The 23659-nt window shown below is 42.2% G+C and overlaps 1 protein-coding gene across 1 annotated transcript in view; it reads left to right on the forward strand.

The window, feature by feature from the left end:
- Positions 1-23659, forward strand: part of MYO3A (myosin IIIA) — a 194088-nt gene that overhangs the window by 161394 nt on the left and 9035 nt on the right. The window contains exons 31-33 of the mRNA XM_073334312.2: positions 2168-3125; positions 4574-4712; positions 20637-20746. Coding sequence (XP_073190413.2) covers positions 2168-3125; positions 4574-4712; positions 20637-20746 — 1207 coding nt within the window. The remainder of the gene's footprint in view (positions 1-2167; positions 3126-4573; positions 4713-20636; positions 20747-23659) is intronic.

Raw genomic sequence — 23659 nt, forward strand, 5'->3', positions numbered from 1 at the left:
GAGCCCAGCCACGTGGGCCCCCCAACCCAGATATCCGCACTCTCCCCCACCCCCCCACCAGAGCCCAAGGATCCAGAGGGAGAAACAGTCTGATGCTCAGTACCAGACTTGCATGGAGTTTCTTGCATGCTGCCCTCTCTTTCCCTCGGGGCATGCTGGGAACTGCAGCTTCCAAGAACCCTCTAGCTCCCTCTCCCTCCCCCCAGCAGTGTCTTCTATGTGTGGCTCCTAGTGGCAGTTAGTAGCACTGCAGCCCATTTCTGTGGGGGAAAAGAAATTCTGCACACATGTTAATTTCTGCAAAATTCTGCACTGTGCAGTGGCACAGAATTCCCTCAAGAGCATACATTATGCTCTGCTTGAGGGGACAGAGCCTGTCCCACTCCTACCTCCTCAGAAACACCCTGAAGCCTTGGCCTTCCACACTGAATGTGCTGCAATAGTGAGCGAGTGGGACAGAGTGTCTGTCTCTCTCTCTCTCTCACTCACACACACACACACACACACACAGGAGTGCCCATTCCCCCTCCCCCCCCGGTGGTGATTTATGTTCCTACCGGCTGCTCCAGGCACCCAAACTGACCTGCCTGAACTGCCAGGGAGGAGCATGTCACTGCTTTTGCGGCTTCCCTTTGCTTCCCCATCAGAAGACATTTTTCTGCAGGGAAGTAAAGAAATCTGCAGAGGACATGAATTCTGTGCACGCGCAGTGACACACAATTCCCCCAGGAGTATAGTTTGTTTGCTTATTTTAAAAGATGGCACTAAACATTTTTCTTAAGTTTTGTGACCTCAGGAGAGAAGAGGCAAATATGGGGTAAAAAAGAAATTAGTTGGCAATATTTTGTCCACCTGTGATTTTAATATAAACTGATACTAATGATGGGTCCTGGTCTGTGTTTGGAATAGCTCTTCTTGAGACATTTCTATATATTGCATACACCTCTTGTCTGAATCAAATAAAAGTAAAAAGAAATTCACAATCCGAAACATGGAAACTTCCTTTTATCCATATGTTGAGATGGGTATACAACAATAAAACAGACTCTGTTCATGAAAGTAGTTCAGGACTCTTTCCCGGTGCGCTATGTTGAATGACCAGTATTTTCACAGGCTGTTCTGGGCCTGCTCAGTGTAACTCAGCCGAGTAGGCATTCATCCTCTGAAATGCCCCTCTGAGAAATCTACTTCTTTTTTACATTTTTAGGCTTTGCTTTTGGGGTGGGATTATGAGTGAGCCTAGTGGGAGGTAGCACTAGAAAGGTTTGGTAGCCTTACCCATAGGAGAAGGAAACCATTAGGGAAACCACTCACAGACAGTAAAGAAAGTGAAAGAGTGGAAGGATGTGGTTAGTGTGTTGTCCTGGGACTTAGAAGACTCGAGTTTAATTCCCTGCTCCATCACAAACTTCTTGTTTGACCTGGGCAAGTTGCTTAGTCTCTCTGTACCCTAGTTCCCCATCTGTAAAATGGGGTATTGTAAGGACAAATGCATTAAAGATTGGGAGACACTCAGATATTACGGTAATGGGGAGCTACATAAGTACCTAAGGTAGATAGAAAGGAGCTTTGGAAGGACTGCAGGAGCTCTTTCAAGTGGTAGTGGGTTGAACTGGGTGAAAGACCTGGCTTGGCATTTAACCTCAGCTGATGGTGACATAGAAGGCCCAAGTGGTGTGCCAGTTATTCCCCTGGTGTCAGGGAGTATTTTCATATGAAGTTTTATGACCTGGATCCAAATCCACGAACATTCTTTTTGCATTGTTATTTGGGCAGTGTTTTCCCTTTTGGGGGATGGGTTTTGGACTGTGTGAATTACTGAGGTTTTTGGACACTGCAGGAAAATACCTGTCTTCTTTTACTATCTGTACACTGTCAGTGGATTTTTTCTGTAACCTTTACCTCCTGCTCTTTTATCATCCAGATTGCCACCCTCATTGCCCTTGGGCCATTTGTCAGGGATATTCTTCCAGACGTAGAATATCATTCATGTTCACAAATATGTATATTCATTCCCCATTCCTAATCTGTGCTAGATGCTCTAGCGGTTTTATTTTCATTTTTGATTGATCAAATTGTCGTTTAGTATACAAACATTGCTGCGGGAAATTGTAAGGAGGTAATCTGTCTGCTATAATATTTCCCAAATGCAATATGTCTCACCCAGGGAATCACTTCTGAAGAAAGAACAAACTGAAAATGCAGCTTCCATAATTGAAAAAGAAAAAGATGAGCAACCTCAAGACAATGAAGAAGACCCAGCTGTAATGACAAACTCTCCTTCTCCAGCTGAAGAGGAAGCAGCTGTTATTGTTCAGAGTAACTACAGAGGCTACAGAGAGCGTAAAAAAATAAAGGAGCAACACAGAAAACTAGCAGACCAAGTGTCTTCTCCAGTGGAAAACTTCAAACCAGAAGTAAAACCAGTTCAAAATGTAGTGCAGGAAGCTGAGGCTGAAACAGACAGAAAAGATAAGGCAGCTACTTTCAGTCAGAGCAGCTACCCTGGACACTCAGACAGAAAAAACCTAGAGGAAAAAAGGAAAATGCCTCCAAGAAGAGAAAGTGCTTCTATGAAACAAAACCCTCCACGGCAGCATCCAAAGGAAGAAGAGGTCTCTTTAAAGCAGCCATCTAAAAAAATGACAGAACTAGGCCTCCGAGATCTGACTCATCAAGAAACAATCAGCACAGTTGAGCAAAACCAACTGTCTGTTGTTGTTCAGAATAAGTATGACAGTCACTTGGAGAGAAAACATCTGACACAGGAAGGGATAATACCGGGTGAAAATAAAGGAAGTATAAGGAAAGACTCAGTAAGAGGCTCACAGAAGCAAGTTGAGCCAGAAAAACAAGGTTCAGAAGACAAAGATAAGGCAGCAGTGGTAATTCAGAGCAATTATCGAGGTTACAGAAGAAGGGGTCAGCTCAGAAAAGAAGGGAAATTACCTTCTAAAAGTCAAGAGATAGCTAGTAGAGAGCCAACTGAAGTAGCACATACTCAAAATAATGATTCAAAGACAACAAAAGATAGAGAAAGGTCTAATACTCAGGCCGAGGGCCATAAGAATCTAAAGGATGGCTCAGCAAAAGAGGCTTGTGATTTCGCAGCCTTTTCAAGACAGGTAAGAAGCTTATTAAGCTAAATATTTCTTGATAACTGTAGAAAATGTGCTAAGAATAATGCATTAAAGGATAGCTCACTGAAAATGGATGCTCTGACTCATACTACTTCGTAACATACAAAACACCGAAATTAACTGGAATAAGGGGCATTCTGTTCAGGCCAGTCAGTAAGTAACATTTTAATCACTTTATTCTGTGCATTTAAATCACTGGTCAGGAATTGAAGATTTGGGTTTATACAGATTCTGATATTAATTTATTCTGAAGCTTGGCAGGTTTTTAGGAAAATCAAACTCTCACTTAGGAGTTGAATTGTGTGTATATGGGGGGGAGGTTAATCTGTTTAGAATTTGTTTTCCTTAAATTATATCAAAAAAATTTCCCTTTCCAAGCCCTGTTCTCGCAGAGATGACCTCCCACAGAATGCAAGGGATTCTTAGGGTTCACCAGTTCCTTCTACAAATACTTTCCAGTGGTGTACACTAGAGCTGACCAGGGCATGACAATTCTGTTCCGTGACAACTTCCAAGATTTTGGAATTTGATTTTGTTCTGCACTGGGGAAAAAACAAACCCTTTTGGACATTTTCATTAAATGAAACTGCATCAAAACATCTGGTTTTGAATCAAAAGGGGTAGGGTTTTTTTTGTTCAGGTCACTCTCTCTGGTCAAAAGTGACCAGAGCCCACCCTGAACCTCAGAAAGCTTCCTGTTGAAAACGTCACTGAAATCGCTAGATTGCCACAAAATGTTTCGGCTTCAGTGAAGCAGCATAGTTTGATACGAATACATTTCACTGAAAATGTTGTGGATGAACTCCTGGCCCTGTGGAATTTAATGGCAAAGCTCCTGTTGATTTCAGTGAGACCAAGATTTCACTCTCTACAATTCAGGCATTTTAAAGGATATTTTATAAAAAAAATCTACAATTTGCACTACAAGTGGAGAGATTGTCAGGGTTGGGGGTGGGCATTGTCCATTTTAACCTAAAACCAGAAGCTCCAGTCAAGATAAGTGGTTTTTTGAAATGCTGACATTTGCCAGCTAAGGCCCTGACTCAGCAGAGTAGTGAAGTCCTTACTCGCCTGCTTGAAGTTATGCACATGCGTAAACACCTTGCTGAGTAAGGTTACATACCTGTTCCTAGTGCATGCTCTGCACAGTTGGAACCTTGCTCTCATTGACTTCTAGGGGGCTCTGCCTGGACACAGATGTGAGCTTCTACGGAGCAGTTTGCAGGATCAGTTATTATTACATATGCAGTGTTTGTCACAGTGCTGTGATGGAATTATTTCATGCTTTCAAAAAAGAAGTGTACTGCATAGAAGCAGTTTGTCCAATCTCTGTTTACCGTATTGTCCAATCTGCAGTTTTTCACCCTTGATTTACCTGGAAACATGGAGATCTCTCTCTTGTATTATTATTTTTTTTTTTTTTTTTTTTTTAGATATCAAAATTGTCCGAAGGCTATTTGGTTCTGCAGCAAAAATTGAATGAAATGATTTTGTCGCATCAGCTGAGGCCCATGATGCTGTCCAAAGATAAACAAACAAATGACCGTCTTTCTCCTCATGTTTGTCAATCAGGTAATAGTCAACCTCCATGTTTATCAATAACATTAATGTCATTCAGGGGCAAGTCTTGCAGCCACAGGGGGTTCCATGACAAGGATTCATAGTCCTAGATTTTAAGGCTGGAAGGGACCACTAGATCATCTATTTAGACCTCCAGTATAACACAGGCCATAAAATTTTGCCCCATTTCCCCAGCATTGAGCCCAATAACCTGTATTTGACCAAAGCATCTTCCAGAAAGGTATCCAGTTTTGATGTGATGATGTCAGGAGATGGAGAATCCATCACTTCCCTTGGTAGTTTGTTCCAGTGGTCACCTTCGCTGTTAAAAATAAGTGCCTTGTTTCTAATGAGCATTTGTCTGGCATCAGCTTCCAGCCTCTTGCTCTTGTGATGCCTTTCTCTGCTAGATTACATAGCCCTTTAGTACCCAGTATTTTCTCCCCATTTAAGGTACTTACACACCATGATCAAGTCAACTCCTGATCTTCTTTCTGATAAACTAAACAGGTAGAAGTCTTCATCACTGTAGGGCATTTTCTCCAGCTCTCGACTCATTTTTGTGGCTCTTCTCTGTTTCCTCTCCAATTTTTCAACGTCCTTTTAAAAATGTGGACACCAGAACTAGTTGCTTTATTCCAGTATCAGTCTCCCCAATGCTATACCCAGAGGTAAAATCAGTTCCTACTCCCCTGTTCATACATCCAAGGATCACACTAGCCCTTTTTGCCTCAGCATCACCTGAATCAGTTGGGGGTTGGACTAGATGACCTCCTGAGGTGCCTTCCAACCCTGTTATTCTATGATCACACTGGGATCTCATGTTGTCCACTATGACCTTTAAATCCTTTACAAGAGTCACAACTTTCCAGGAGATAGTCCCCCATTCTGTAAGTATGACCTCCCTTCCTTGTTCCTAGATGTACGACCTTACATTTGATTATGTTCACGTATATTTGTGGAATGAGCTCAGCTACCAGGTGATCTAGCTCACTCTGTATGAATTTATCAGCAGTTATTTTACATTTACTTCCAGAATCATTGATAAAAATGTTGAATATTGTCAGGCCTAGAATCGATCCCTGTGGATTCTCCCATTCAATGATGATTCTTCATTGAGATTTGCGAGCAGTCAGCTAGCCAGTTCCTAATCCATTTATCATGTGCTCTGTTGAGATTGTATAGTGCTAATTTTTAATCATAATGTCATGTGGTACTAAATCAAAAGCCTCAGCAAAGTCTATTACATCTACAAAGTTACCCCTACCAAACTTGTTGCCAATAGAATCATAGAATAGAATCATAGAATCATAGAATATCAGGGTTGGAAGGGACCTCAGGAGGTCATCTAGTCCAACCCCCTGCTCAAAGCAGGACCAATCCCCAATTAAATCATCCCAATAGAATCATAGAATAAAATCAGATTTGTTTGACAAGATCTATTTTCCATAAAACCATGTGGACTGGCATTAATTATATTCCTCCCCTTTAATTATTTATTAATTGAATCCTGTATCGGTTACAGTTGCATGATAACTGGTGCAGTTCTGCTGTGCAACAGGAGACAGCCTTTGGGGGAGGCACAGTGGTTACATACCCTCGGCACACCATGAATCTCTGGTCCTCAGTGGGCTCCCTGGATACTAGCACACCTGGTACAGATGGGGGTAGACAATGGAAGGGCCAGGGTGAAGTCAAGGGTGTGATTGCTATGCAGATCACCAAGACCTGCCCAACATGGAGAGATGCATATGGAGCTGTAGAAACTACTCTTGTCTGTTGGGTTAGGTTGGCTCTGCTGAGTAGTTCACCAGCCTGGTGGGAAGGTTTCCTCTAACCCTGGTGCATCAAGTGGTCAGACCATAGCCCAGGCTTAGAATTTGCCCTTCAGTGTTCAAAACATACTACATTTTTGTCTCTATAATATTGTGAAGGTGATTCATACCTCCGGCAATGTGAAAGGGACCTTAAAGTACATGTACTTTACCCCCATTTTAAGGGCCTTTCACACTGCCAGAGTGCAATAAAGCAACCTCAGTGTATATTAGAGTCAGGATTTGTAAGTGTAAAGGCTGCTTCTTGTTAATCCCCAGTTATTCACGGCAGCATGCTTCTGCAACTGACCTCTGCAAGAGAGAGCAAACATCAAATGGAAAACTCCATTCCAGGATTATGGCAGGACTTTAATTTTAGACATACCAGTGTTCATTTAATGATTAGCAGGTTTATGCTGAATTCTTTATTATGTTTTACTGATTTTTTGACAGTATGAGGCTAATTCCTCAGATAATGTGGTATTAAAGGCTCATTCTTTGGAAAATAGCAAATGCTTCTTAAACATTTCCCTATAGAACATAGATAAGGGAGACAGGGAGAGGGAAATACAAGACCTATTTTGCCAGTTAGAAAAAGATCATCTTATTTAAAAGTGATAAAAACTCAAGTAGAAATATATACCAATATGTTTCTGCTATTTACAAAATGGGCCAAATTCTATCCAATTACACTAGTGTAAATCTGGAGTAGCTCCACTGAAGCCAATAAAATTACAATACTTAACACCTGATAGAGGTCCAGAAGGAGATTTTCAAAGGCACAAAGGGGAGTTACGCACCCAATTCCCATTGAAAGTCAATAGGAGTTTGGCACTTAACTCCCCTTTGTGCCTTTGAAAAACTCCCCATGCCCTGCCTGTGTTTCTGTCCATACCACCTCATAATGCAGCCTTTATCTGTGCTTTTACTTCCCTTTTAAATGCCATGTTTTTTCTATGGCAAGATAGGTGAAAAGTATTACATCGCCTCCTTTTGAACATAGTGTGAAGAATGTCACACATTTCTTTGAGTCAGATCCTGGGGCTATTGAAATCAAAGGCAAAATTCCCATTTAATTTTATCAGGACCATGATTTTGCCCTTTACCAAATTAAATCCGTTTCTCACCAAAAAATGTACTGTGATTTTTAACAAAATGCGGATTTATTTCCTCTATCTACTTTCCAAACAAATGTGGGCATCTCTGACGTGCCAGCGTTTGATGATTTTTTGCACCAAATGTGGTAGTTTGAGGAATAATACATCTGAGAGCTCTGATCCATAAACAAAACATAATTTTATTTTTTTTATTTAAAGTGTAAACGCTTTTTTTGTGTGTTTGACTGAGGCACAATTAACTGCCCTTTGGAAAGGTGCCTTTCAAACATTCAAGACACAGCAAAAATGGTATAAAAGCCCTATAAGCTCATGGTCACAAACATAAAGAAGTTCATACTTTATAGTCAAGCTGTGCTCTTTCCAAGAGGGCTCATGCACATTCTCCAGAAGAATGGTCAGATTCTAAAAGAAGTTTGATTTCCTGTGCTTGGATTTTGATTAAATTGCTAAGGTCAGCAAATAGGCAAGGTGAGTGCAGCGTGTGGAAAGGAGTTACTATTTAAAGTGGATGCAGTTCAAGGGTAAAATTGGGAGAATAGGCACAAGTTTACTGAGAGGACAGAACAGAACAAGAATGTGTATAAGAGTATTAACCCGTAAAGCAAAGGGCAGCCACAGCTGTTCTCCTGACTATGGACAGCCCTTTAAGCCGAAGCAAACATGAAACCGTATTTTCTACCGTGTCAGACCAAATGATCATTCTAGTCTATAAACGCCTAGCCAGCTGACTAACATGTCAGTTAATGCTCTACTCCTTTAAAGAGAAACCCCAGCAAACCAATCCCCTGTCACTTTCTCCTAGAGGGTTTCTAAACAAACTATACACCTCTTCCCCAATCTCCCAAACAACAGGATTGGAAAACAGTGACTACTTTCCAGTAAAAGAAGTTTGAAAATTGCTTTACAAGTTACCCACCTATAAGTGCTAACCGCCCACAACCACACAACATTTTGATCAAAGCTATGAATTCTCCAGGCCATTAAGGTAGATTTGTCACAAAACTGCCTTAAAGCTGGTGACTCCAGCCAGTGTAGGATTCTCCCTACCTATGAGAATCCTGGTATGGTATAGAACTGCCCAGCGGCTGCTACTCCACCCTCTCCCATTGCTGGTGCATTCCTGGTCCATTTCACACCAGATCCCACCCATCGTTATGAACTTGTATCCATGGGTGGCAGGTAAAACCCTCCTTTGGGGAGGCTAACCCACTGACCCTGCCACTTCTCCCCTCCATGGCCAGAGGAGCCCCAAGGCTCACACACACACTACTGGAGGAGCCCCAGCCCGGCCAGCCCCAGCCACTAGCCCGACCCCTGGGTCGAACCACTGTTGGGCCGAAGTTCCAGGCCACTGGCCTGAACTGTGGCCCTGCTGGCTCCAGGGGAGAGGAGGAGGAAAGTGAGGCCCTGGGTGGAACATGGGCGGGGCTATGGCCTGGGTTAGTGGAGGCTTAGCCTGCCCTGGCCTATGATACCCGCCACCCATGTTTGTAGCCTTGGAATCCTTGCCACTTGGTTGTGGGGGGGGGGGGGTTAACAAAAAAATAATTTTTTAAACATTTATTTTACAAAAGATTAACCTAATATGGTATGGAGATCACTGAGTAACCAAACTCCTAGGAACTAAAAAGTATATCTGCTGATTGTAAAACAAGTCCCTCTTTTTACTGAGGACAATGATGCAGCATACTGAGAAGTGTTTCTCTGAGAGGAGGCTCTTTGTCTCAGAGATTCCATAAACACGTGATGTGTATCAGCTGACTACCCAGGATTTTACTGATTACCAGAACAATATATTGCACAAAACGTGTTTTGCATTGTAGGTACCCATGTTACTGCTTTCCTTAATGCTACAGTAATTGAAATTACCTTTATGTGCAATTTTGTTTATTTTATATAATGTCACTAAGCACACATCCTGGGTGAAATTAACACCTGGAGCAAGAGGGTAACTTGACTGGCATTGCACCCACTTGCACTAGGTCCGAGTTTGGCAGTATTTGCTTGTACAGCACAACCTCAGATTTACGAACACCTCGGGAATGGAGATTGTTCATAACTCTGAACAAAATGTTACGATCATTCTTTCAAAAACTGAAGGTTGACGTAATACAGCTTTGAAACTTTACTATGCAGAAGAAAAATGCTGCTTTTAACCATCTTAATTTAAATGAAACAAGCACAGAAACAGTTTCCTTACCTTGTCAAATCTTTTTTTAAACATTCCCTTTATTTTTAGTAGTTTACATTTAACACAGTACTGTATTTTTTTGTTAGTTAGTGCTGCTGTCTGACTGTGTATTTCTGGTTCGAAATGAGGTGTGTGGTTGACCGGTCAGTTTGTAACTGTGGTGTTTGTAACTCGGAGGTTCAATTGTATATGCTCTACTTGCATGTATTGTGTAGTTGACACTAGCAGTTCCTACTTAAATGATGTTACTTATCACAGTAAAGCTAACAAGAGAGAGCTTTTGCCAGACAATGAACTTTCAAAGAGTGGTTTTATAAGCGTAAAGGAAGCTTGACTGGGCTAAAGCTGGGACCAGGGTGTCAGGAGTTCTATTCACCCATTACGTATGAAATTCTATTAATTCTCTTGACCCTGATGTGGTTTTGGTGTGAAGCCCATCTGAAGTTCCACAGCCCAGCTGGGCTCCCCCCCCCCCCCCGCAATACTGCTCCAATCTTGAGGGAGAATTAACCCTCAACAGTTCTTACGACGTTTGTTAAAGGATGATTAATGCTGTATTTGAATAGTGATGAAGAGAAGAGCGGGAAGGGGGAGAAGAAGGGGAAGAGAGTTCACATTTGCTTGGGGAATGTATTTATTCCGACTGGGAATCCTGTCCTGTACACCAAGCAAAGTTCCTGTATCAGCCGGGCATAAACAGGAGCATGCAATATATTAAAATAAGAGAAAATATTGGAGTAATTACAAAGCTTGAAAGTCAAACAGTTTGAATCTAGGCATAGCATAACTAGCTTCAGTAAGATATGTATCTTAACAATAGCCTTGTACATCCCAATAAGTGTTCATTTACTATAGCTGCATATTATCTGAAACTGGCATGCAGAATACATATGGGAAATATGGGCTTCCATTTAAGTACTTACTGTATAGAAAACATTACCAATTGGTTTGCACTTTTTCTTTTATGAATGTACTGTACGTAGAAATGCACTGTAGATTGTAAGAAATGTACTCCTATTTTACCTGCTGCTTTTGTTGAATTATTGTGTACCATTCTGGTGTGTAGCGACCTTCATGTCCACAGAGCAAAGATACTGTGTACACGCGTCCGTTATCTAGAAACAATCCCTAAAACTGAATTCTGAATTTTTCTTCATAAAAATCATGGACAGCTCATGAAAAAAAAATCTGAGCCAATATACTAAGCTATCTATAATATGGCTAACTAGGCCAGACATGGATGGTCTATAACAAAGTGATATACTGTTTATAATATGGAAAGAAGCCTTGCCATCTTCTTTCCTCCTCATTTTGAAGCAATGATTTTATTTTTATTCAGTGCAGTTTTCACACTGAGTGGCTCCCTTGCAGTCCTGTCCCCAGTAAAGGCATTAATCAGTGGATGGCAATGATTGTCAACCCTTCGCTTCTCTTTAAATCTGATGACATTTTGATTTCTATAATTACTAGGATGATTTAAATGATAATTGTATACATTTTCCTCAACATCACTTGTTTAATGTGTCATTTTACTGCTGTATGCATGAATCCAGAATTGCATTTTGTATGCCAAACAGGAATGCGTCTGCCTTTATCTACAAATAGACTGCCATTGTTCATTTTGACAGCTTAGCAGCTCCAAAGATAACATTTTTATACTTTGCAGAAAATTATTTCTACTAATCACAGAAGGTGAGGGGCTGTAGGAGAACTGGCTGATGTGGTTGTGCAATGTAAAAGGCTTTAAAGGATGTTCAATTTAATAAAAAATGCAAAATATGCAGTTTTTTTAAAGATACATCTGTGTTGAGAAGGCCAAAGTAATCTTATTTCATCAGGTTTTTTAAATAGGCTCTAAAATAACTTTGGTCCAGTTTTACAAAAAGGCATGGGGCAATCTGTGCAAGGTTCCTGGAATGAACCATAGTCTCCATAGACTATTCACCAGCAGGATTTACAGAATATACCTCTTTCCAGGAAAATGATGATGCCCATCACTACAAGTGCTAAATGGAAGATCAAATGCAAAAGCTCCACAAAAGAATTTTCTACTTTTAGGGTGAAATTCAAATGGGTGCAAAAGATCCACTCAAGATTACCCCATCTTGGTCCTGGCAAAGCATGAGGGGCTCTGATACAGCTGAGGACCTAGCCCAGTATGCAAGGCAGTGGAGATTCAGGTGTTTTGGCCCTGATTTGGAGTTATGTTCCTTCTGCTTTATGCTGTCAGAATGCAGGTATAACTAGCTTCTTGGGAGTTACCCAGATGTAGGGGGAATCTCTAGATGGCATAGGGCCAGCAGAACAGCCCTGTTCTGTCCCCTTCCAAACAACCCCCCAGCAGAGGGGCATGGCTAGGGAAAGCAATGCAACCAACTCCTTCTGCTGTCGAGTCATTTTTGGCTGCTGTAATGGTCCTGTGATGGGCTGTACCTGGCCTTTGCAGCTCCCTACAGAGGGCCCTGCACTCCTACTACACCAGACCCCAGAAAGCAGCAAGGTGGGAGGAAAAGAGCAGTAAAGGTGGATCCTCCAGCCTTGCCTAGAGAGGCTTCACTGAAGCAGCCATCTTGGAAGCTAGAGAGACCTGATCCTCCAAGGGCCAGAAGGGCTAACGACAGCCAATCAGAGCCCAGCAGGCCCAGATAAAAGAAGTTGTGGGGCCTAGAAGGTCAGTTCCTAGCTGGGACCAGAGGTGTGAGGAAGGGTCCTCTGCTCTTGCCAGAAGCTCAAGAGACAGCCAGAGTTTGTATCTGGCTGTATTTTGCATAGCTGGGTTTGCAGAAAGAGGACCCAAGACCCTTAACCGTGAGATAATAGTGAAGCTAAAAGGGGCCAGGTGGGAAGAGGCAGCAACTAATTGAATTGAGCCATATCTGGCTGCTGTTTAGAGGGTCCCTGGGGTGGAACCTGGAGTTGGGTGGGCCTGGATTCCTCTACCAGCCGCAGGTAAATTGGCAGAAACCCTAAGAAGGGGACAGGACTTGTTTGGGAGCCTGAAGAAAGGGAAGAATTCAGTGGGCCCAGAGCCAGGGCTGAAGACTGTAGTGAGGGCAAAATAGACTATTCAATAGGTTCCTTACTACCCCAGAAGGACTTTGTGACTCGGCCAGAGGGCCAACTCACTGAAGACCCACCAACATCCGCCTGCAGGCAGGCCAGGGGTGAGAAAAGGACTGTGGTGCTACACCCTGCCACTTGGAGGCGCTCCAGAGTTTAGCGCCCTTTCACGGGCCCTTTGGGTGCTGTGGCAGCCAAGTGTCAGTTAAAGTAGCCAGTAGCAACCCTAGCTGTTTTGCTGATGGGAAATGTTTTTGGTGCTCCCAAGCAGCCAAGCAACAGCTCACCTGCTCACCCACCTCTAGAACCGGTCCTGAAAGCAACCCTCTGGAAGCTCTAGTTTATGCTGGGAATTGGACAGATCCCTGACAGGGCACAGAATCCAGAGGGCCAGACAGGTGGTATATGGCCACTTTGACCCATCTGTCCCATCCTGGGCTTCACCAATCTCAGATCACAAGCAGCTCAGAGTCAGGGCATTAGTTTCTACAAGGGATTGAATGTTGTGCTGGTCCTAAATGTGATATACCCAGAGCATGATCCTGAGAAAGGCTTAGCACTCTCACATCCCATTTAAGTCAGTAGAAGTTGACAGCAGTTAGTCCATTGCAGGATTGAGCTCTCAGTTCTGGATCACTGCCAAAATAGCAATACACCAGGAATCTGCAGCTATTGCTGGGCCTGCAGGGGGAGTTATATTTACTGACCCTTCTTCAAGCTTTTCTTACTTAGGCAGTAGGTACTTTACTCTTTCAAACTAATGCACAGATGCTTACCCCAGTTTCTAGAGAATTCTGGCTGCCTTGCTCAGAACACATGCAAACAGCTGTGGACATAGGTGCCAACCCTGTGGGTGCTCCGGGGCTCAAGCACCAACCAAAAAAAAAGGGGATGCTTAGCACCTGCAGAGCCAGATTAATCTTTTGTGGGCCCCAGCACCTGCACCATGACTCCGCCCCCACTCTGCCTGTGCTCCACCCCACCTGCCGCTTGTGTGGGTTGAGGAGGCAGAGAGGAGCACCCACCAGCTAAAACAAAAGTCAGCACCTGTAGATGGTCCAAAACCTGAAGCCTATATACTTTCTTTCTTTTTTTTTTTTTTTGGTCAGTCGGTGCTTTGCCTGAATAAGGGCGAAGTAAGGAAGTATGAAGGCCTTTGAGTTAACTCTCTCACCTCTGTTTAGTTTTTGTTGTTTGGTGCCAGACAATACAACAAAATTGTAGATTCAGTTCCCTAACAGAACTGTTAAACATTTCTTAACATTAACTGCCAACCATCCTACTCACATACTCAATCGCTGAATTGGCCACCTTGATCCTATATAAATCGATGCCATACTTTTGGAGTCCAAACTTGTCCTCCTTAAACATTTGAGTATCACTTGCACAAACATAAATTTTGATAGGGTGTTTCATGCCCATATAGCACAAAAGATTTGCCTTCCTGAGCGTAGATCACAGTGAATGCTATTGTAAGGTTCACAACAAAAATCTAAGTCACTAAAGCAAAACCTCCTTGTTTTAGCTATTGATTGTGATTGTATTCATGGTGTGCGCTCATGCTGTCTGAACAGAATCATATTACTTTTTAGCTGTTCAGCTGTATTCCTAATGGTAGAATCTCAATAAACGTAATGTTTTGTGTAATATCACCATCTTTTATTCTAAATTCTCCTTACCCTCTAAAATCTTTCCCCACTGTATGTTCCTAATGGTGGCCTGTTTGCATAACGTTAGCATAGGGGCAGCCATGGTGTATAGAGCGGAGAGTCAGGAAATGTAGCTTCTGTTCCTGATTGTGCTAATGACTTGCTGTCACGTAACCTTGAGCAAGTCACTTAACCTTTCTGTATCTCTGTTACCCCATCAGTAAAATAGAGATAATAATGCTCACCTGTCTTTGTAAAGTGCTATGAAACCTGGAGATTAAAAGTACCATATGAGTTCCAGTAGCACCTGAATACCACAGAGATAGGTGCTTTAGAAATATTTAAATTAGCTAGAAAGTATTATTTTTCCTTTCAAATATGCAGAAATAAAGCCCAGATGATCAGCTTCCCCTAGATGCACATGAAACCCTGGGCAAAATTATGCCATGGATAGACTAGACACCATGAGAGACCTTTTTCTGAGTAACAGACTCGAGAAGCAAAGTTTAATTGGCCTGATAGAAAGGGATGATTTTCCTCCTGCTTTCTGTCTCATTACCCACTGCAATGGTGTACTGAATGTCTGGAAAACAAGCAAACAGAAATTCATCTTCTCTAAGGTTCATGAGTCGAACTTGCCTTCCAACCAAAACCTAGTAAGTAAAAGTTCTCTGATAGTATTGACAACTAATGAAAAGCATATTTCATTACTCTATGCATAATGAGTTGTTCCATAGTACAAATACCAACTACAGTATTTGTATTTCATAAGAAAAGAACACACAAATCTAAGAGCAGAAAGAAATCTATTAACCGTTAGTTGACTCTCTGGGTAAGTGAACTAAATTCTGGGTAGGGCTAAATTCACCTCTGGTGTAACTCCATGTGAATCAATGGAGTTACATCTTGGATAATTCAAAAAATAAATTCAGACACATCTGTGGCTTTCTTTGGAACTTCACAAAGAAGGGAAATTCTTCTTATAGGTTATAAGGGTTATAATCTTAAGGGGCCTGCTGTTCTCCAGAATAATAATTCATTCCCCTTAACTTCTTTTTTCATAGTTTTTGGTGTCAATACTGCAGCATGTAAAGCCCCTGAAACCAACTTCCCCACTGCTATGGCCCCTAATCTCAATTACTACTAACACAAGTTCTCCTCTCAGTTACGCTGGTGTTCCTCAAATCTGGAGTTACTCCATTGACTTCAGATTTACACCAGTTGAACTGAAAGTAGAATTTGGCCTATCAGTTTGCATCTCCAAGGTATTGTAGTAATTGCACAGTTAGCCTCTGTGGTATGTAACAGGAAGTGATGTTTAGACAGAGAACATTTCTGTAGCAGCTGGTAGTGGCTAGTACAGGCTTGCCAGAATTGTGCTTAATCCCATTGGGGCTGAATATATAAAAGGAGAGCTCCATGTGATGAAAATGCGGGAAATAAAAGATTTCCAGATGCAGGAGATTTATAGGAGCTGGAAAAAATGGAGAAAGGCAGAAGTAACTTCAACCAGTTGAACCCTCATCTCATCCATGAAGCAAAGGCATGCAAGTCAAATTTAAATATGTATATAGACATTTATGTTGGCAGATTCTTCCAAATGATTTAGGTCTAGGTAAAAAGATGCTCTTGTAAGCAATATAATTTTCAATAATCAAAGCAAGTTGTCTTACTGAGACCTTATGATCGTTAAAATAATTTTTCTTGCGTGTAGGAAGAGTAATTTTCAGAGCAGCTATGCAGAGGAGTGACTCTTACAGCTAATTTCGACTGGAATAGTTTTCATCCGAAAGAAGAGTGTACTTTAGGTCTTTGACAATGATGATCTGTCAGATAAGATAATGAATAATGCGATAGCATGTTTGGTAATGATCTCTTGTGTGACTATAAAAACAACAGATCGACTTTCTTGGGCTTTTCCTAGTGCTCCACATTTTTGTTCATTTTTTCCAGATTTTCATGTGATCACAGCGGTCACTCAGATACAATTTTTGAAAATGTATAACAATTTTTATTATAGTTAAACTACTTTTATCATTTTAGGTTATCATTTCTGGTTTAGACTCCTGATGTGTTTTGCAATAAAATACAATGGGCTTGTCTCTACTCTAACTTCTGTGTAAGTCAACCATAAGTCCACTGCAGCCAACTGAATTGCCCCAGTGTAAAACCAGCATCATAACGAGAGTAGAATCAGTAGAGTAGAATGTATCTGTATTAGGCCCAGTAGATCTGTTTAAATGAAACTATGATTCAAATTTAATCTCAATTTAGTAAAATGAATTAGTTGTATGAAAATCTCATTGTCTAAAGTGAATTATCTGTACCCTGAGGTTGAAAAATACCATTGTTCTCTTAAAGGTAAAATGTTGAGATAATAGTCCATTCATTACATTAGGAGCAGTTTGCATTTCAGATAAGAAGCTGAAACAATAAATGGAATCATTACCCTATTACAGTTTAAATTAATATTATTCCTTCTGGCTCCTCAATATACCAGTGACCTTTACAAGCCTTTATTTATCACACATAACAAAAAACGTATACAGCTAATTTTCCAGGCGCCAACAATGATGATCATTTCTCATTATAACTATTTGTGCCACATTCTTAATTAAAAAGGTGTTATGATGTAGACAGAATAGATTTTACTTCTCCAGAGTAAAATAAATGTTTCTGGGAGCTATTAGAATATATCCACACTGCAGTTAGACACCCTAGCTGGCCCATGCCAGCTGACTCGGGCTTTTGGGAATCAGACTAAATGGCTGTTTAATTGCGGTGTATTCATTTGAGCCTGGGCCAGAGCCCAGGCTCTAGGACCCTGCAAGGTGGGAGGGTCCCAGAGTTAGGGGCTGCAGCCCGAGTGTGGATGTCCCTGCAGCCAGAGCCCTGTGAGCCCAAGTCAGCTGGCATGAGCCATCCACAGGTTTTTAATTTCAGTGCAGACATACCCTTAGAGAACAAAATGTATTCTTTCCTTCCTTACCCACTTGAGTGTTGTTAGCACTCTGGTTCATGGTCAAAACGCACTTCAGGTAGAACAGCAGTACTTCAATGGATTACCACTGCAGTGGAATATACTTTCAGTAGTTAGCAATGTGAATAAGCCATTGTGGGGCAGATTCTGTCCCCAAGTACAATATCCATGTATGGGCCAGGAAACTCAGAGGTTTCCCTCTGAATTCTTTTGTTGTGGGGCAGGGAAGACTAGGGGCCCAGCCTAAAACCCGGCAAGTCTTGAAGATATATTGTGACGCAATGCCATCCGTGCAGCGATCCTGTACTCTCATGTTCTCCCTTGGCTTTGCCCAGCTCCCTGTTAACAGGGCACCAATACAGCTTCACGGCTACAGGCCCCTCAGCAGTGCCTACCCTGGGGTCATCCCGGTGTGAAAGAAGCACCACTGCTGTCTTTATTAACTTTCCTGGGGTGTGGATGCTGAGTGCAAAGGGGATGGTGCTCATCTCCTGCCTCAGCCACTCCCCGTATACTCCTGGTTCCCCACACCCACAGAGTCCTCCATGGATTTAAAGGAAAGGGGACACTGATGTAGAGGTGCCTGGCTCTCCCTTTCCATGTGAAGAGACAATGATCCACGGTTCTTCTTTGCACAGAACCAAGGAAATGATCTGGCCTTGACATAGCTTTTGGACTAATCTTCCAGGGATTCACATTGTGCATGCGAGTGTTTAGACTGGGTGTGCAGGACCTCGACGGGTATTAATACTTACTACCCTTCAGTACAGAGAGTCCATATAAAAGCTTTGTGCTTTTCATGAAGCAATTTCAAGATGTCCAGAGAGCTTTTATTTTCTATTTTGTTTCATATTTACCAAACAGTGTAGCTCAGATGCCAATATCTAACGCTGAAATCCGAGCAGGCCAGGGGATGACAGTTCTGTTTTGTGACGACTGTTGATGTTTACAAATTTGGTTTCATTCTGCATTGGAATGAAAACAAAACCTTTTGAATGTTTTCATGAAACGGAAGTATGTGAAAAATGTCCGTTTTTGGGGAACAAAAAGGGCCAGTTTTTTATTTTAGGGGTCTCTCTCATGCCCTGGAACTTGGAACTCTTCCCATCAAAATCTTTGTCAAAACTGATCTGTCTCGGCAAAGTTTTGGTTTTGACAAAACCGCACCTTTGATGAAAATACGTTTTGTTAAAAATATTCTGACCAGCTTTATCTGTAATACTTTCCATTAAATATGGCGTGTGTTGCTCTGGTCATATCCACATTGGTGAAAAGACTGGAGAATGAGATAAGATAAATGCCTGATAATATTTCTTATGCTTTTACAGTTCTGGAAGTAACCATTTTTTTTCATGCAGGGTTGCTCACTTCTTACTTTTAAGAACATTAACAAGTGTAAATTCTGCTCTTTTCTTGTCTCCAAGAATCACCCTTTTAATAGACTTTTAATGGGCCTCCTGGCATTAGCAGTATCCCATTCAGTGAAGGACATGTTTATGTGTTACTTGCTTTTCAGTAGCATACATGAATAAGTCTTTAGAGGTGTTTGGCTCATATAAAAGAGGAATGTACATAACAAAAATAAAGACATTAGGCCTGATTCTCATTCTCATGATTTCTACCTGCCAACCAATGTTCAGTTTCTTACGAATGCCTGTAAGGTGCAGGTTACAACTACAGGGAGCCCTGGCTTTAGTATGTGATAAAGGAACAGAAAGCCACTGTTCAGTGAGGTGAAATAAATTAGATCCCTGTTAGCTATATTTTCTTATATTTAATTATATATTTAAGCTATATTTAATTATACTAGATTAAGTGACAGATAATTAGAGAGACTGGAAGATGAGCTTGTAGTTGAATCTACAGATAAATGCTCCCAACTAGGACACTAAAAAATCTGAGCACTTAAACAGTGGCTAGAAGTAAGCCTATGTTCTAGTCACGGGTATTTTTAGTAGAAGTCATGGACACCTCACAGGCAGTAAACAAAAATTCACAGACCATGACCTGTCCATGACTTATACTATACCCCTGACTAAATCTTGGGAGTCCTGCGGGTGTTCGTAGGGGGGCCGTGGGTGCTTGCGGGCTGGTGTCCCGGGGGGGCACCGTGGGTGCTGGGAGGGTGGCAGCCTGGGCCGCAAGTGTGCTGGGGGGGGGTGGCCCAGGGGGTGCCGCAGGTGTGCGGGGGGGAAGTCCAGGGGGCACCATGGGTGCTCGGGTGGGAAAAGCCTGGGGCCCCCCGCTGGTGCTGGGGGCGGGAGTTGGTGGGGCTGGCAGGCTCCCTACCCAGCTTCTTGGGAGCAGCGACATGTCCCTCCCTAAGCTCTTAGCTCCACTCACTGCCAGATCCACAGTTCCCCTTCACCGGGAACCATGGCCAGTGGGAGCTGTGGGGGTGTTGCCTGTGGACAGAGGCAGCGCACGGAGCGAGGAGCTGAAAGGGAGACATGTTGCCACTTCTGGGGAGCCCCCCAAAGTAAGCACCACCCAGAGCCCTCACCCCCTCCTACACCCTAACCTCCAGCCCTGAGCTCCTCACCCAAACTCCTCCTGCTGCTGCTGGGGACGGGGCGGAGGCGGTGGCCTGCAACTGCCCCAGCAGCAGCCAGTGCAATTGGCCCAGGGGCAGCCACACCGGCCGCTGCAGAAGTCACTGAGGCCATGGAAAGTCACAGAATCTGTGACTTCTGTGTCCTCCGAGACAAACTCACAGCCATAGCTATAAGGAATTAAATAGACACGTTTCCATACAGGACAGGGAAAAGGACAAAGGGCACAGAGAAATACTTGATCACTGGCTCCCAGCATCTTTCTTTGAAACAGCCAGCATTAGCTCGTGTCAGAGAAATTGTTCCATACTAGATAGACCATTGATCTGTTCCAACATGACAATTTCTATGTGATCTATGTTCATGGGCATTGTTGAAGGTGGGTTTAACAGATCTACATTTCTTCCAAGTATGGTCCTGGAAATGTCCAAAACACTTCCTTTCTTTTTTAAGTGTTAAAAGTAGCTGAAAGTGTTTTTTCATTGTCAGATAAATATCTCTTTTGTTATGTTTTTGTGATGTACACTCATCCTGTGAATAAATGAACGAGTGTCTCTTGCTTTTTTTTACAGTTGCCACCAAATCAGAGGACTTTCATCCCCTACAGCGACCCCCAAGGAGACCGCGGAAACCCAAAACTTTAAATAATCCTGAAGACTCCACATACTATACTCTAATACATGTGAGCTTGACTAACTTTTGTGGGCAAAACCTGCCAGATTTATCTTGTCCAGCCAATGTTTTACAATGGGCAGACGACACTCCCTTCCAGTAAAAATTGATGGGCTACAATATTCAAATCCATAGCCAGATTTCAAACAAGATTCACACTTACTCTTTTTGTCTATTGTTGTATGCAGTGTTCTAGCCATGTTGGTCCCAGGATGTTAGAGAGACAGGGTGGGTGAAGTAATAAGACATTACCTTAACAGACAGACAAGGTGGGTGAAGTATTTATGTGACCTTTCTATCTAGGTATTTATAATGACAGCCATCACTGTAATTTATTTATAGATCTTGCCTGGAGAACAAATTTTAAAATATGCAGTGTTAGTATACCGCTCCCTTTACCAAATGTCAGATCACTATTTTGAAGGAACTGCATAAGACAGGCAACTCAGTAAACTAATGGATTTGACTGTCTCCATGTAAAGCCTTTGGTCCAAATTCAGATACCTGTGTCTGCTTTCCACTCTTGACTTTAATGCCATTCAACACAGAAAAAGGTAAGCAGAAAGACAGACATTTAAAAAAGCAGTTCAGAAGGTTCCTATAAAGAGATCAATTAAACACATTTGCTAGTGACATATGTATCTCACTGGTCTATTTTAACATCAGGTAAGAGTACAGTCGATTAAACTGGCTGTCGCAATTGGCCCCCTCTCAATGGAAATTATTACAAAGGAGCAGGATAAAAGAAGTTATCACTGAAACATTCATATTTTGAAATAGAGGTGGGCATTTGTTGAATAGGACCTGTTTCCTGGAAAACAAGTCTTGTGAGGTTTAGGACTTTTAAATGTAAAGCGTAACACACAATTCTGTATTTGGAGTTTTATGTGAAGAAATTAACATCTTAAAGTAAATGTGTCCTTGGTGCAAAGTGTATCCACAAAGCAGAAATCAAACAGGTGCAGAATCTTGGTACTTTATGAAAACTCATTTGTTATTTGTCTGACTTGGTATCAGCAAAAACTGGGCATCTCTGAACCTAGTTTTCAATAGTAGCTTTCAAAATATGAATTAACATTATTGTCAGTCAATTCTGTTTATTTTTCAAGAGTGAGTGAGCCTGTCTTGCTGACATTAGATGCAGTGGCAAAGTTTAAGGCCCAGCACCTGAGGGATGCAGATGAGTGTCTAGTTATCTGACAACAGGACAGGGAATCAGGAATTCCTTAGTTCTAAAACTCTTTGACCTTGATTACATCACTTAGACTGAATTTCCAAAAGAGTCCACTTTTTGTGTCTCCCTCTCTTTTTGGACTAGTCACCTAAACATGCAATTTACAGCAGCGCCAGGTGGCCACAACCCGAGATGAAGTCAATGGGAGCTGCAAATTCTCTCCTGTGATAATCAGTCTCTAGGGGTATGTCTACATTGCAATTAAAAACCCACAGCCGACCCATGCCAGCTGACTTGGGGCTTTGGCTAAGGGGTTGTTTAATTGCAGTCTCGATCTTTGGGCTTGGGATGGAGCCCATGCTCTAGGACCCTGCAAGCTGGGAAGGTCCCAGAGCTCAGGCTGCAGTTTGAGCCCGAACATCTACACCACAATTAAACAGCCCAAGTCAGCTGGCATGGGTGAGCCAAAGGTGTCTAATTGCAGTGTAGACACACTCTAGGTGTCTCAAACTGGGCATGCAAAAACTAGAGCTGGTTGAAAAATTTCATCAAAAGAGGTTTATCTTGGAAAATGTCATTTTGATTAAACCAAATTTTTTCACATAATCATTTTGATGATATTTAATTTTAAATAATTGGGGAAAAACATTTAGAAAATGTCAAAATGTCCCATTTAGACATGTTTGGAATGAAAAGTTTGTATTGTTTTGTTTTGAAACAAGTTTTCATTTCAGAATATACTTACTTGTTTTCTATATAAAATAAAAAGGGTTGAAATCTAAATGAAACATTCTGAATATATGAGAATAAAATCTTTCAACGGACCCAAACACTTTTTCTTCCATCATTTTGTTCTGTAAAAATTTTGAAATTTCGGCTTTTCCTCTCAACTTGGGACAAAAATAATTGAAATATTGAAAATGATTTCCAACCAGCTCTACCTACAATATTGGTGGATATCCTTGAAAATTTTGCTCTGACTCACTCTGCCTCACAGTCCCCACCTGCAAAAATGGGGATAACAACACGAACTGGTACATATCTCACACTATGTTCTCAGTATTAATTAACAAGCCCCATTCTGCCTTCACTTATCTCCATGCAACCCCACTGAAGTGCAGAGTGTTGCACAGGTGTAAATGAAGGCAGAATACGGCCTATTGATTTTTACAATGCTAGTAAGGGGGCAATAGCTATATTTATTTATAGTCATCCTATCACATTAAAAGGAAAGCTATCTTTCTGTACTTGTTTGTGAACTTAAGAATCTATGCCAGTGGTGGGCAACCTGCGGCACACGGGCCGCACACAGCCCGTCAAGGTAATCTGTTGGCGGGCTGCAAGACAGTTTGTTTACTCTGACTCACAGGCACAGGCACGACCGCCCGCAGCTCCCAGGGGCCGTGGGTCGCCATTCCCGGCCAATGGGAGCTGCGGGAAGCGGCAGCCAGCACGTCCCTGCAGCCTGCGCCACTTCCCGCAGCTCCCATTGGCCGGGAACGGCGAACCGCGGCCACTGGGAGCTGCGGGCGGCTGTGCCTGTGGACAGTCAATGTAAACAAACTGCCTCACGGTCCGCTAGCGGATTACCCTGGTGGGCCGCAGGTTGCCCACCACTGATCTGTGCTATATCAGTTGCAGTACCCTAAATATGGTGTTTCTAGGAAAGGATCCTCATTTTCTTTTCACACTGGTTTTAAACCAGTGTAATTCGCTAGATTTCATGGAATTACTATTGATTTATATCAG

The sequence above is a fragment of the Lepidochelys kempii genome, chromosome 2 (genome assembly GCF_965140285.1).
Source record: "Lepidochelys kempii isolate rLepKem1 chromosome 2, rLepKem1.hap1, whole genome shotgun sequence".
Classification (NCBI taxonomy): Eukaryota; Metazoa; Chordata; order Testudines; family Cheloniidae; genus Lepidochelys; species Lepidochelys kempii.